Consider the following 14403-nt stretch of genomic DNA (forward strand, 5'->3'; position numbering starts at 1 on the left):
GAATCCGCGTGAGGCGGGGTTTACCTTTCAGAGCAACACGGGTGGAACTGTACGCGCCGCGATTGTTGTCTCAAACAGACAAAAAAAAAACGCAAAACATGGTGAATAGGCACTGGTTTGCAAAAGACAATAATTATGCAGTACTTAAAAAAAACACCTTTTTACAGTATGTAAAAATAGTTTAAAAGCTGTGGCAGTGAAATTGGGCCTATTTTTCAGTTACTAGACACCGTTTCTGCATTGTCCGTGATTCAGTTCATTATTAGATTCATGGGGACACACATTTTTATTCAGGCAAGGTCTGGGTAGGATTAACCACAGAAAGAATGAGATACTGAGCGAGGGTTGTTAGAGAATGGACAGTATTTTTTGGTGCAGCGCGCGGAATATTTTAAAAGTGACCTGATCCCCTAGTAAAGATAACATACATATTTGAAAGTTTAAACTATATATTCTTGCTTGCACTGTCATTTGAAGTCGAAATACAAGAATAAATGGGAGAGGGTAGTTATTCATTACCCACAAAAATATAGTGTCTTTATGTTGTCTAATGACAGAAAACCCCTCGACGATTTCAATCATCGAAGAGACGGGTCATAAATTATTAAAACCGGCAGAAGTGCTGATTCAGATTGAGATCACCAAGAGCGATAATAACCAGCATGTGAGTTACATGCCCTTCATGGTGGCCCTGATCCAGTCAATGTAGTGGGTCACCTTGGTGGTGAGGGCGGGAAGGCCGGCCTGGTTACACTTGGCTGTTCCCGACGCCACCACTCCTGCCAGGTAAAACTGGTCGCCATCTTTTTGACATACCATTGGACCGCCGGAATCACCCTGGTTTGGAAGTTAAAGGTAATTCTTTTAATTTTCTGCCGTTGTTATGTTTTATTTGCGATTTCAAAGATTTTATAGGCCTAAATAACTGCAACAAACAAATGACCAACCTGTAAGACGATTTTCTAGATTAAAAATTTGTTTTTGTTAAACCCGCTTGAGATTTCTTTTTCTTTCAAGTACTAAAATATTTCTTTTTCTTTCAAGTACTAAAAGTATTGCCTCACTAATGCTTGCGAAACAAAACTTACTGTGCAAGGTTGACTTATGCCGTTCCCAAAACACAGGATCCCGGGACCAGTTTTTCCTGGCCACACCCAGTTACAATAGGTGGCGCTCCAAACCATGCCATTTACCTCCTGCAGGGTTGCGCTATCATCTGCTGTGCCTAGAAGTGGGTGGAAAAGGGGAAGCGAGAATAGAAAAGAGACGAGCAATGTCATTCATTTGAAAACTGTAAATTTGCGGTATACTGTTTGGTTGTCAGAGATTTTTAATCGGTTCAGTTACTCTTATATATGATCGTTAAACAAGACATTATAGCACACTAGGCCTACATGGCACGCTCATCGTAATGCAGTCTATATCTATTTAACATTAATAACATTAGAAGACAGTAAGTCTGAAAGTATGATAGATATATTGCAAGAGACAACTCATATGTTCTCCACACGTGCGGGAACATGTTTCACGCCAATACAAAATCAGAAAAATATGGGTATATATTGGAAGGTCATAACTGTCTACCTACCCTTTGTGTCTCCCCACCCAGTCACCCAACAGTCGTGATTGCTTTCAAAGCTGTCCGTTGGCGCCGGGAGACACGCTGGAATGATGTGTGGACTGTAGGTGACTTTGCTGCCCAATTTGATCAAAGCGATGTCATGCTGCCCGCTGTTGTCGTTTTTGTAGTATGGGTACTGGAAGGAGAGCTATTGTGAAATGTTGGCTTAACGAGGGCTAAGGGGACACTCCCTTGTGCTTTCAAATGGAGATATGCAGACATGATTTTGATTTTAAAAACAAACCCCTCTCCTTTCACATGCCATTGGCAAATAATATGTTAAATCCTGTATACCTGGTTTTCAAAGTAGCGGTACTGCATGGTAATCTTTTTATTTTTATTTTTATTTATTTATTTTTTTATTGGAGCCGCGACCTCTTTTTGGCTATCATGATTTTAAAATGACAATTATAAGATGTCTCATCTTGAAAAATGCTTTTCACAAAAGTATCTTTTGCCATTTTGAAAAAAAAAACTCAAACCGGTATAATTTTTTCCACTAGTTTGTCTGCCTCTGTCTGGTCACTTTTTCCCTGCTGATGATCCCCAAGGCGCACTGAAAACGAGGCCGGTCGGTTAGATCTGCAGGGAGATGAGATGACTAAGATTGAGAAATTTTGTTGTATCAGTCATTATTATTATGGGTTACACGTGTGTGTGTGTGGTACTTTGTTTGTTTTTTATTTTACTTTTTTTCTAAACATAGTTCATACAATGTAAGAAATCGCACGCTAACGATGATTCTGAGTGAATAAACGTATCGCGTGTATATCATACTTCGACTGTAATGGCTCTTATAAGATAAATGAAACCATGTTGTTTGGAAATAATTATCATGGAGACAATCCCAAGTATTAAAGTACAAAGATCTCCACAATAAAGGCTACACGAACATTTTGACATATTGCCGCGGGTCACATTGTCAATGGAAGCTCATGGCAATAATTAAGTCAAATGTGCACAAAGACACGCGAAACTTGGAACTTATTTTCAACCGGATATTATAGGATCAGTTGTTTACGATTAAAACCAATATCACCAAACACAGTCCATCATAATACCCCAGGTAAGGTTCCACTCATTGAAAAACATCTCATTTTAAGTACACGGCTTCTGGTTTATCCGGCGTCAAATTAAATTAATACTTTTTTTATAATTTTTTGAGAATATTTGGGAATGGGTTCTGAAATGGTTTCCAGAACCTACCTTTCAAAACAGTGTGCCGCAGTGACCACCCAGTTCTCTCCCACCAGCGTTCCTCCACAGTGGTGCTTCCGGTAGTAGCCGTACCTGATGGACACCTGCCAAGGCCACGCCCCAATGGACGCTGTCTGACCATTTACTATCCGCCACTGACCAAGCCTCCGTTTTCCACATTCTAAATGGCAAATAAACAATGTGTACAAAGTCGGCTATGTAATATTTCAATCAGTTAAATCTTTAAAGATAAATCTAAAATTTATTGCCAATTAAGCTAATGTTGCAAAAGGAGAGAGGCAGCGTCCTCCGAGAAATATTTTTCCGTGGAATACCACTCAGTACCGAAAAATAATTACTCGTTACTCATTCACTTATTTGTTAAGTTTAGATAATAATGTCGGTGTTCCTTTCTTCGACGGTCTTTTTGAATTTTTAAACTCGCCTCAAAAACCAGTGTATCTCTACACATTCCCTTTTCTACTGATACTGCATGTGAGTAGCCAGTGATCGTTAAATTGTGACTTTGAAAAAAATTCCGCCATAATTAATCATTAGCGTTAATTATTTTGGAGAAAAAGATACAGAAATTAACTGTCGCTTACTGTATGTGGATGATGCGTTTATTGTCCGGTTCTTTGAAACAGCAAGAGTGAAAATTTTGGCCACTGGCTTGACACAGCAGACCTCAAGGCGGGATGGACAGAGCCACTGACCAGTGCTGACCTTTTGGGCGAACATCTGACCTGGACATATCTGGTAGGCGGCCTGGCACGTGCCTCCAAGTTCCTTGGTGCAGAGGCTGTTTGTGGCTAGAGCGTGACGTGTTTCAATTAGTAAACTGTCATTATTAGAGCATATTTCGCACAGTTCATAAAAAAAAGCTTTTCGGGCAAAACTAATGCTCAAAACAGATAGCTGAAACATCTGAGGAAGAAAAGCCGCATTCAACCTTAACGATAAATCAGAAAAGAAAAACGGAAGTACACAGTTGATTGCACAACGCCTTGTGATAATTTTGTTCCTCCCCCATCCCCTCCCACCCCCATCCCAACCAACAAACACACACACACACACACACACGCACGCACGCACGCCGTCAATTGCTGATATGATTACATACCCAACATCTCCAGCGCCGGAATAACATATAACCCACATCCCCCTTGTCTCCATGCTTCCCCACCCCTCTCCACCCAATTAAATCACACACGTACCCCCTCATCCCAAACTTATTTAACTTCGTGCCTGTTTTAACTATTCCTGTTTAAACTATACGTGCAAGTTTAAAATTCAGTAATTTTTTTCTTCTTATTTCCATTTATTGATATACAGGAGAAGTAGTAAACAATAAATCACGGGTCAGACCTATCCTCGGTCCCGTGACCTACTCGACGATACGAGAAAATGCGGTCTGGTACGAGCAATTTTGATACCGTACTGAGGATAAACAAAAACAATTCTTGCGTTATTTCCCCTTATTTTTTACAGACAGCAAACGTTTAATAACCTCTCAGGCCAGATCCTGCATCTTAATTGCGCCTTATCTTTGAATTTAAAAATAACAGGATATACATGTAGCTTGTTTTCGTTTTAAGAACATTTTAGCATTGACCTACTAAACGAGAAATGTCAGCGCAGGTGGTTTTTTTGTTGTTTGTAAGAGACAAATTGGCGCACGTGTGATGAAATAGACGGGGTAGGGTACCCACTACGAGAGAGAGGATTGGTCAGCTAGATCTCAGTGAGACCATACCGGTAGTCATGTTATCAGTGTGGGATTTGAAAACCACTTCCCTTACACTCTCTCCACACTCCTCCGCAGGGTATATGTCAGTTAAAATAATCAGTTATCATACTTACATGTATATTCCGTGTGGCGAAAATACTGGATTTAAAAACATTTAATTTGAAAAGTCGGGAACAATGCTCATACATGGATAAGCATGTATATATCAATGGAGAAATATATCCGGCACTTGTTTCTGGATACCAGGTCATTTCTCCTGACTTTAAAGGATTGTTGTTATTGAAAAGAGGAACGGTCAAAAATAAACGTGTTTTGCATTACCTTGTGTAATTTTACCTCATACGTGATTTTTGTCGTGTTATTGATGTGTAAGTATCGTAATAAACCCGCTGAAGACAGTATATAAGCTCACGTTTCGACAGAAAGTCAGTCAGAGAGACATCTGTATATTAAACCTAAAATATCTGATAGCTGCTGCCATTGCTCTCACGGCAAAAATGTAGACGTGCGTTCTAATCGTTCTTTTGGTTGTTGCTGCCGTTGTCATTGAAGGTAAACAGGGTTGTATTTGAACGGCATTTAACGGCACATACATTGTAAGTGCATCATAGCTGGAGGTAGAGAGTCTATGAGTAACAGAGTGCATGTCATAGAATATGTGTAACACGTGTTGTCTGCGTAGCACACACACAAACACACACACACACACACACTTCATTAATTGATCTCAATTTTCTTCAAATTTTAGAGACCACCGCAGCCGCAGCCAGCATGGAAGCAACATGCACCTGTTGCGGCAACACCTGTTCTGGGTCAAAGTGCCGTTGTGATGACAACTGTAATTGCAGCGCCTCTGACAAAGAGAGAGCCGTAAGAGCTCTTGGATTGTATTTATTATTATTATTTTCTCTTTTCTACTATGTGTATGTGTGCGTGTGTGAGAGAGAGAGGGTGTGGACATACGCGTGTATGTGTGCTCTAGAGACATTCCATTTAGGTTCTATCCTTGTTATAACTGCACGATGTCGGTCAAATCTTATCGTGTTCGAACCTCTTGATGCGCATCAGTTTGATGGAATTGTTTCGTAAAATATCATGTTTTAAATAGTCATATGAGGTCAAAGATATGCTTGCAAATCTCTAACTCTTAATTTCCAGGAATTACGCCATGCAGAATGGAGCTAGAGGGATGAAAGAAAGGGACTGCCATTATAGTTCTCTGCGGAGCCATTATCCTTGGACTCAATATAAAAAATCACTGAACTGTCTCTACCTGTAAACGTTATGCTACTGCGGTGAACTGAAATATTGCTTCTATACTATCAGTTTATTTACATGACATATGGTTAGAAAAATACATTAAACACCGAATATGTCAACATTAACTGACGTGTGAATTAATTTCATTTATTTTTATAGAAATAGAGAAAGATCTCAATAAAACAGTTTAATACAAATATTTACATGTGTCTGTTTTCTTTCTATTTACAACAATCTGTCCGATACTTTACGTACCAGTGTGTACAGTATGTATTACACTATACGAAGTATGCGAATTAACTTCACTAAATTAAAGCATGTTTTGGAACTGATTACACACTGCCATCAAATTCAACTAAAAAATATGGAAAATGAGAAGTATAGTGAGCTTTGCACCTTTCTTAAGTTCCTTTGTCTTAATGTAAGCCAGGTTCTCATTTGGAAAACCCATGTCGATCACATTTACACCAAAACTAACCAGGCGATATAATTTATCAGTATTTTAAAGAGAGTGAGGTTTTTGTCTTAGGAGTTCCTGAAAATCCACATGCCGCTTGTCCTTGAAAAATGCTGTGGAAGTGTATCACACTGTATTGACAAAATGTCAAGCAGATAAATAAAAATCCGTTTAGAAAAGAGATTGTAAGATTCTATGCACAGAAACCTTTTATACAGAGACACTACAACAAGCAAAATTAAATCCAGTGCCTTTACAGAGCGAAAATCTATATTCAATTTTTTTTTTTTTAAATTCGAAACGAAGTATGCAAAAGCTGAATCACTACTTGTTATAACCAGAACAACGTGTTGCTATAAGTGAGTGCATGTACCGGGCATACTCTTGGCACATTCAGAAATTCTATATTCCGAAAGTAAAATAAGATTGAAAATAATTTTGTCCATTTGGCACTTGCAAACTTAAATGCATAAGCCAAGTTGCCTTGAACTATTTTAAAGATTTTAAATGATTTAGTATTTCAATCACAGAATCGGTCTTTCATATTTGCAGTAGAAGATTATTTATTGTGTTTAAGTTACTTTTATCACAATGTTAGAGAACATGTACGTGTATTTCATAAATGAAAATTATCTAACACAAGCACAAAATATTTCATACCGTTAGCTTACTGTCAACTTGGACGTACACTGTAGGCCTTCATCAGATTGATGTTAGTAGATGTTGTTTCTCACTTACCGCTAGGTGGTATAGCGGCCAGGACCCTCCCATAAATGTCCGGTAGATCGACCCCCGCTCCACCACTACCAGCCCCCCCCCCCCCCCCCCCCCCCCCCCGTCCCTATTCATGATTGGTCGTAAGCTAACGCTATGTTTTTCTGCTGCTCGTGTTTTATAATTTTTATTTATGATCCAACTACCAAGTTAATGAACATTTTTGCTCATTTACGCATATAGTCCATCTTTCGGCTTGAAAAATCAGGAAAATGTTTCATTAAATTGTCTTACATCAGACTACTGACTAAAAACATGCGTGATACAGGGGTACACGGAAACAGTTATCGAAAAAAATACCCTTCTTAATTTTCTCAGTAAAAACAGAGACAGGCGAGGGAAAAATCAAATAACGTAGAACTAAGCCAAGTTTCTTCTAAACTGATTGCACAATGGGAGTGCGTTGAAAACATACCGCGCGATGATTTAAAGAATAAGAAAATGTCTTCATCATTTTGTTTTAGGAAAGCACGAACAACGACCATACGAAGAGTTGTCGACGTGCTGGACAATATTACATTTGTCAGAGACAATTAATCACTGTAAATCTGATGTAAAGGATAGGGTAGGGTGCCCAAAAAGAAATGGAGGATTGGTAAAAATCTTTGTTTGACCACAATAACGCCATCTTTGTGAAATCTGATAACCAAGATCTTCATGTGTCTTACCACTCACCTCTTTTATACATAAAATAAGATAATTAGTATTCATATCCATATTCCAAAAGGCGAAAGTTCGTTGCAATTTTTAAAAACAACACTGTTATAATATCGGCACGAAATATATCATTCGAGACATCTTCAGGCACTTGTTTCAGGACATGAGGCCACCCCTTATATTTTGAAGAATAGTAGAAAGAGATAAGGTCTGATATAAACATAATTAGTGCTTGGCACGGCTTTATGCAACATTTACGCATACTTGTTTTATGGACGACTGACAAGTGTATATAAGCTCACTTTTCGTCGGAGAGTCAGTCAGTAAGACATCTACAGGCCGATATATTTGATAGTTGCTGCTCATTCTCTAACGGCTAAAATGAAGACGTGTGTTCTCATCGTGCTTTTGGTTGTTGCGGCTGTTGTCATTGAAGGTACACGAATATGAATTGTATTAACAATAATTGTAAATGCATCGCGGCAAGAGGCTACATGGTTATTATAAGAGAGGGTTTATAATGAAATATTTGTAGTAGAGAACACTGGTTGTCTGTATCCGTCCACACACACACACACACACACACACAAGCAAACACACACACACACACAAACACACGCAAACACACACGAACACACGCACACGCACACACACACACACACGCACACACACACAAACACGCACACACTGTGGATTGCATGATCCCAATTTTCTTCAAATTTTAGAGACCACCGCCAGACTCGACGCCACGTGCACCTGTTGCGGCAAAACCTGTTCCGGGTCAAGCTGTAGTTGTGATGACAACTGCAATTGCAGCGCTTCTGATGTCAAAGTAAAAACCGTAAGTGTTCTTGAATTGTAGTTATTATTCTTTTTTCTCTCTTTTCGTGTGTCAATATCTCTTTATTGGGACGGGTACTCTCTGAACACATGGTGGGCTAGTAGCCTGTTACCAAATTATTGTATTGCTTAATTTAATTTTGTATAACATTTAAAAGCCTCTGATTTCAGAGGGTTGGGATTGGGGGGGGGGGGGGGGGCGTTTGTCCTACATATACCTTCCACTTTTCCTTGTAATACAATGTAAGTACGGTTCAAATCTCGCCATGTTCGAATCTCTGAATGCACCTAAGCTTGATGAAACCATTTCGTACAATACTAAGTTTTAAATAACCATGCAAATCACCTGTGTCTCTGATTATTAATTTTCAGGCATCAAGCTCTGCAGGAGTACAGTAAAGACATGATACAAAACTATTGCTGTTGCGGTTGCCCGTAGAGCCATTCTTTATTGGAGAAATATGAAAAATCACTGGACCATCTCTCCTGCAAATTTTCAACAGCGAACTGAAATATTGTTTCTATACTTTCAACTGTAATACATGATATATGATTAGAAAAAATACGGTAACTTGAGTACTGAATATTTCAACAGAAATAGACTTTTGGGCAATACGCATTCATTTTCGAGAAATAAAGAGAGATCCCAATAAAAAAAGCATTTTCTTCTATCTGTTTTCTTTCTGTTTCAAAAAGCTGCCCCTAGCTATTATATTAGTTAACAGCGTGTATTACTTTATGGGGAAGCACACGTATTAGCTTTACCATAATCACGAATTGATAAAATGCATATGTCAATCCGAGGGTTTGATTCGAGGGCTCGTACGCATTTCACAGTATCAGACGCGACACCGCTCTTGCCTAGTACGCGATGTGATCGGGACGATTCTTAGCGGGGTTGAAAAGCATTGCATCACCATTCAAAATTTGTTCAGGGTATGATAATGTGTAATGCGTACTGACTCACACCTTGAAAACGGGTAGTGTGGTCTGATCTACAGGTGAATTCAGGATCATTCGGTGCCGAGTCTGGTAGTTGGGTAGGCCTGCAGTTGATCAGTGGACTCATTAGATCAAAGACCCACTTGAAAGCGAGGCGAGATTTAATTGCTCTGCCCCTGCTGGGAGGGGGGAACCCATTATCAAGTGCTCGCCATATTTCATCTGCGTTAGTAAGGCTCTATTCCCATAGATTTTAGATCGATCTATCCCCGCGGGGAGTCTCGCTAGATTACTTTCAGATAATCCGACTCAAATGTCCGTCCCGCCTACTACAAGCTGTAAGGGGATAATTAACTTTCGTGTCCGCCCGGCTGACAGCTATTTAGCGTGAACCCCCAGGGAGTTAGGTCGATCTAAAGTAGGTCGATCTAATCTATGGAAATGGGGTGTAAGACGCTCAGCTGGTTGTGTACGCGACCTTAGCTACTTATGTCAGTATTCGACAAAAGACATTTAGCACAGCTTTCCTACTGTGATAATCTAAGAGGGCATTCACAACAGATGGTCCTTGGATCTACTGATTCGCGGATCAAGTATGGCGGACCCTATATGAAAGAAGAGCCGAGCCAATGTGAAAAGGCCTTCACTCTCCTCCGGTTATAATCTCAAAAATAAAAACGTTTTCAGGGGAACAGCGTACTGTCGTGAAACGTTTTTCGCACGACATTTAACTTATTTTACACTAAATTTTGGTCTCTCGTCAAACATCAAAACCACAAAATTAGTCTTTCAATGGGAGCCGAGATATATATAGGGGTTAAATCAGACCTGGGATATGGGGCATAATAAAAGCACATGTACATGTCACCTAAACCATAGGCCCCACGTCTTATGCCAATTAACAGCGACAATGTACTTGTCTCAACGGTGACGGCGGTAATTTAAAGAAAAACGTATTACAAATATCACTAGCTGTTTCCAATTGAACCAGTACGAAAAAGCTACTAAGTAAGTTAGTAGATCAAAATTAGATAAAAGTCACACCAATATGATAAAAAATCCTCACCTCGAACTTCTGCGTCTGTTCGGCACAGGTTTGAAATACATACAACGCAGACAAAGAACACAAAATGCTGTTCCATTACGCCTCTTCTATTCAGATGTGGCGTAGACGTAAACAGCGGCAAGTCAGCGTACGGTAACCTAGTCCTCAATTCGAAATTATCTTAATCTCCTAAACGTGTAACAGCAAAGGAATTATGATTATGGGAATATGAATTCTAACTGGACACTTGAATCCCAACATTACCATATATCTACTTATTGGCATGATAGTATAGGTTTGGTGAGTTTTGTAACAGGAATGACCATTGGTAGTTTTCCAGGTCAATCCTCGAGTTTGCATGTTCACAAATCAAATATTACGGTCACACTTGTTATATTGCAAGAGGCATCAAAACGATCGTGCGACTTTATAAGGAGGCGCAATACCAAAAGGACCTAGGGTCAGCCTAACAGTTCATGTATGCCATCATTCTTTCGGTGTGTCAAGTTAAACCGTTTTGTTTTGTTATTCTGGTCACCTAAAAATAAGCGTCTGTGAACTCGTTGAAATAACGCGGGCACGTGGGAACTCGACAGGCCGAAAGAGGATTACACAAGCAAATACTCTAACTCCAAGGGCGTTTGGGCTGCCGGTCTTAGTTTTACATTACCAATTTGAACTTCACATCCGGTACGTGCCAACGACTTCATTTTCATGCAGTCTATTTTTAAGATTATCAGTTACGGATGTGAAATTCAGACAATGACAAGTCCAGGGCGTCACAGTGTTAAAAAGACCCCCCCCCCCTCCCAGCTACTGAGGTACCTTTTCCCCATGCTTCGTTTCCCTCTAAAATTAAGTATGTTATAACAAGTGAAATTAGATCAAATCAAGCTGTCTTTCCATTTCTGTACTTTACATATTACAGTCTGTACCTTACATATTACAGTAAAATGTCCTTGGATGCTAATTTATTTTCGCGTTGTTTTGCTCGGCAATCTTTTAATTTAATCATGTCCCCCACCTCAACCAAAACATCCTGAAGCCGCCAGTGTTATATGTAGCCCTACCTTTCTGCGTCATTGTATGAGTGGAAAATGTATAACAAAAGATCAATTGGGTTATTTTAGGTCGAACGAGTTGGATATGGAACCATACTTTACACTGTCCAGAAAGCATTCCGTGTTGTCCCGCCCACTTTTCGTTTCAACAAAAGCTGAATATCCCCAACTGTAATTGACCTGAAAATCACGTGAAAATCATGACTGGCCAAGGTTTCCCCTAAGAGAAACAAAATATATGCTTGCGTGATAGTTCTAAAAAAGAACCCAGGGCAGGGCGCAATGCGATGCGGTTCCTATACCCTCTACCAGGGCGACAGATTGATTTACCACAGATATTCACAGATATGCCTATAAATAAATAGACAGTCATTTTTCAGGCCTACCCAACTACCAGACTCGGCACCTAAGGATCCTGAATTAACTGGTATATCGGACCACACTACCCGTTTTCAAGGTGTGTGTCAGATCGCATTTCAGATTTGTCTTTTACCTGAGCACCCACGATCACCGTTTCAACGCCGATTTAATGACACTATTTAGTACTCCAAAACCATGCCGGCGATATGTCTTAAGTCTTAGTTCAGATTTTATCACTGATAAAGCAAAATAATGCCTTTGCTTAATGAAAATATGAAATTAGGGGCTCAGAACTCCATAACAAAAACATTTAAACCAAAATGACGACATCGGATTGTAGCCTATACGCTCCTGGTGAACTCTGCCAATTTTCGTGATAAAATCTTGTTCAGGGATGAAATTACCCAGTACTCCCCATCCCATTGCTATCTCACCTCAAAATAGAAAGGTGTACGTTAAACTGACGATGAAAGCTTTGAGTTGCCTACTCTCTCTCTCTCTCTCTCCCTCTCTCTCTCTCTCTCTCTCTCTCATACTCACACACAAATATACTTATTTTGACTAGACTCTGAAATAGGCATTATGTTGACCGTGGTCGACTGGCGTAATTTATGTATGTTCCATGCATATATTTCAGCTAGGGGGGTTGAACAGTGGGAGTACCACTCCTTATATCACTATGGTTTGTCTTTGTCTGTTTCTGGCCTGGCAAATAGCATCAATGGTCATCATACTGGTCAACTGGTGGCGGCATTGGTCAGCCTGGTACCTTATAAATGTGGGTCACATTTCACTTTCATGAGACAAAGCATCCTCTTTGTTTTTACTATCTGGTGCTATGATGTAGTAACAATTGTTATCCTTCCGTTTAGCATTCCAGAATTATGAATTGTCGCTGAGTAGGTATGATTTGTTGGTTTTTTCCTGTTTATTTCAACTTTTGTAAAATTACTTAAATGTAAGTTTCTGCTTCAGCATTCATTCATAAGCATTGGCGTTCCAAAGTAAAATCCGAGTCGCATGGGAACGAAACACGCTAACGCCTTGTGTACATATATTATATTCACATTTCATTTTAACATTATAGACAGATTCATCGGCAACTATCAACGGAAAAAGTGGCGAATTCTTTAAAATCACAGCAAGACAAGTAAACAACTTCTCATTCTTAGGAGTTGCATTGACTTGCGGGCAAATTGATATCTTGCAAGCTAAACTTCTGCATAGGCACGGTAAGTATGTTCTTTTGCTTAGTCCACGTTCCATGGCCAGCCTCAACCCAATCCTAACCTCCACCAGGGTTTTTCTCTAGTTGTTACAAAATTCGGCGTCTTTCATCCACGTTTGTAATAGCAAGAAAAGACTGCGAAATCCCCTGGTGGAGGTATACCCAGTCCTTCCGTCCACTGAACTTTGCAACTCTCTTTCTCCCTCTTTCTCTCTCTCTTAGTCTCTGTCGTAAACCCTAGGCGTAAGTTATAGTCTTACCTGTCACTTTTTATCATTCATGTGATGAATGCCTTTTTTGTTCCATTTACCTGAAGGTCAGTATCAGTGCTGGCAATTAAAGAGCAAGAAGCCTGCAGTTGATTTTAGAGTGCACAAATAGTTTATGCGAGAGGGCACACTCCTTTGTGCTTCACAGTCATAATAGCTGAAAGGTCTGTATCATCAACATGAACTGCAGATATTTCAGCAGTTCCTAAAAGTGTCGTTACATTTTTCTTACCCTTGTCATATTTTTATTCAACTTTCATTAATTCAGTGTCGGAGATCCATATGTGATGTTGTACAACACGTCGTACCACAGCGAACACTTCAAAATTCCGTTACGAAGCCTTTTCCTCATAAGCATCCTTTATATTTCGAGCCTGGTAGTCCACGGCATGTTATTCCTTCACCCCTTCGATAGCATGGATGTTGACAGTGTAAATATTACGACTGTAGCTCCTTTGATGACGACAACGTATTAACCAGATCACTTTATGTACCGACATAGGCCTATGGCGATAATTCTGTAAATTATTGAATTATTGCGTTTTAGTTACACATTAGCGCATTCAAGATGTCAGGAAGGGTGTGTGGGTTTTATTACAGTAAATTGTGGTGTATATTTGCTGATTATACCGGGTATGGTAATGACAAAATATGTATCATAAACTGTTATTATTATTATTATTTTCTTTAAATTGATTCATGTACATATAGTTTTCAAAAAAAAAAAAACGACTGTAAATAACGGATGAGTTCCACATTAAGGTTGCGATTGAAACTTACAAAAAATGTCGAATAGAAAAGTATTTCTTGTCTAAATTTACCTTAAGTCTGTGATGTTAGACCAAATATATTTGCTTGGTTCCAAAATACTTCTGGTATTTCAGACATTTTGTTTAGTATAGTTTTTATCGTGTAACTTGTGAAACTATGACTCAAACGTTC

General features: G+C 39.4%; 1 protein-coding gene and 2 long non-coding RNA genes across 4 annotated transcripts; 2 read left to right on the forward strand and 1 right to left on the reverse strand.

Annotated features, from left to right (window-relative positions):
- Positions 1–431: 431 nt before the first annotated feature.
- On the reverse strand, positions 432–10756 carry LOC106153519 (chymotrypsinogen A). Of its 2 annotated transcripts, none has more exons than XM_087015624.1 (7): positions 10565–10756; positions 3424–3630; positions 2828–2999; positions 2104–2203; positions 1589–1757; positions 1089–1225; positions 432–837 (listed from the first exon to the last, which is right to left on the reverse strand). In XM_087015624.1, the coding sequence occupies exons 1-7, from the start codon at positions 10638–10640 to the stop codon at positions 670–672; spliced, it is 1029 nt and encodes a 342-aa protein (XP_086871750.1). In that variant the 5' UTR covers positions 10641–10756; the 3' UTR covers positions 432–669. The 2 variants fall into 2 exon arrangements, with proteins under 2 accessions (XP_086871750.1, XP_086871751.1); XM_087015625.1 differs by lacking the exon at positions 10565–10756 and adding an exon at positions 4329–4457.
- Positions 4960–6027, forward strand: LOC106169693 (uncharacterized). Its single transcript, XR_001239130.2, has 3 exons — positions 4960–5120; positions 5317–5438; positions 5727–6027. It is a non-coding gene; the product is annotated as an uncharacterized LOC106169693 (long non-coding RNA).
- Positions 7974–9217, forward strand: LOC106169705 (uncharacterized). Its single transcript, XR_001239131.2, has 3 exons — positions 7974–8152; positions 8442–8557; positions 8929–9217. It is a non-coding gene; the product is annotated as an uncharacterized LOC106169705 (long non-coding RNA).
- Positions 10757–14403: the final 3647 nt, after the last annotated feature.

The sequence above is a fragment of the Lingula anatina genome, chromosome 6, assembly GCF_051362555.1.
Source record: "Lingula anatina isolate TDL-2025a chromosome 6, LinAna3.0, whole genome shotgun sequence".
Taxonomy (NCBI): domain Eukaryota; kingdom Metazoa; phylum Brachiopoda; class Lingulata; order Lingulida; family Lingulidae; genus Lingula; species Lingula anatina.

What these genes read in the sequence shown, in the direction of transcription:
- LOC106153519 (XM_087015624.1), bottom strand. Translation starts at nt 10,640, where the DNA reads ATGGAACAGCATTTTGTGTTCTTTGTCTGCGTTGTATGTATTTCAAAC. An exon ending in AACAGACGCAGAAGTTCGAG is followed by an intron (nt 3,631 to 10,564) that starts GTGAGGATTTTT and finishes GTCACGCTCTAG; the next exon opens with CCACAAACAGCCTCTGCACC. An exon ending in GCATAAGTCAACCTTGCACA is followed by an intron (nt 838 to 1,088) that starts GTAAGTTTTGTT and finishes CTTCCAAACCAG; the next exon opens with GGTGATTCCGGCGGTCCAAT.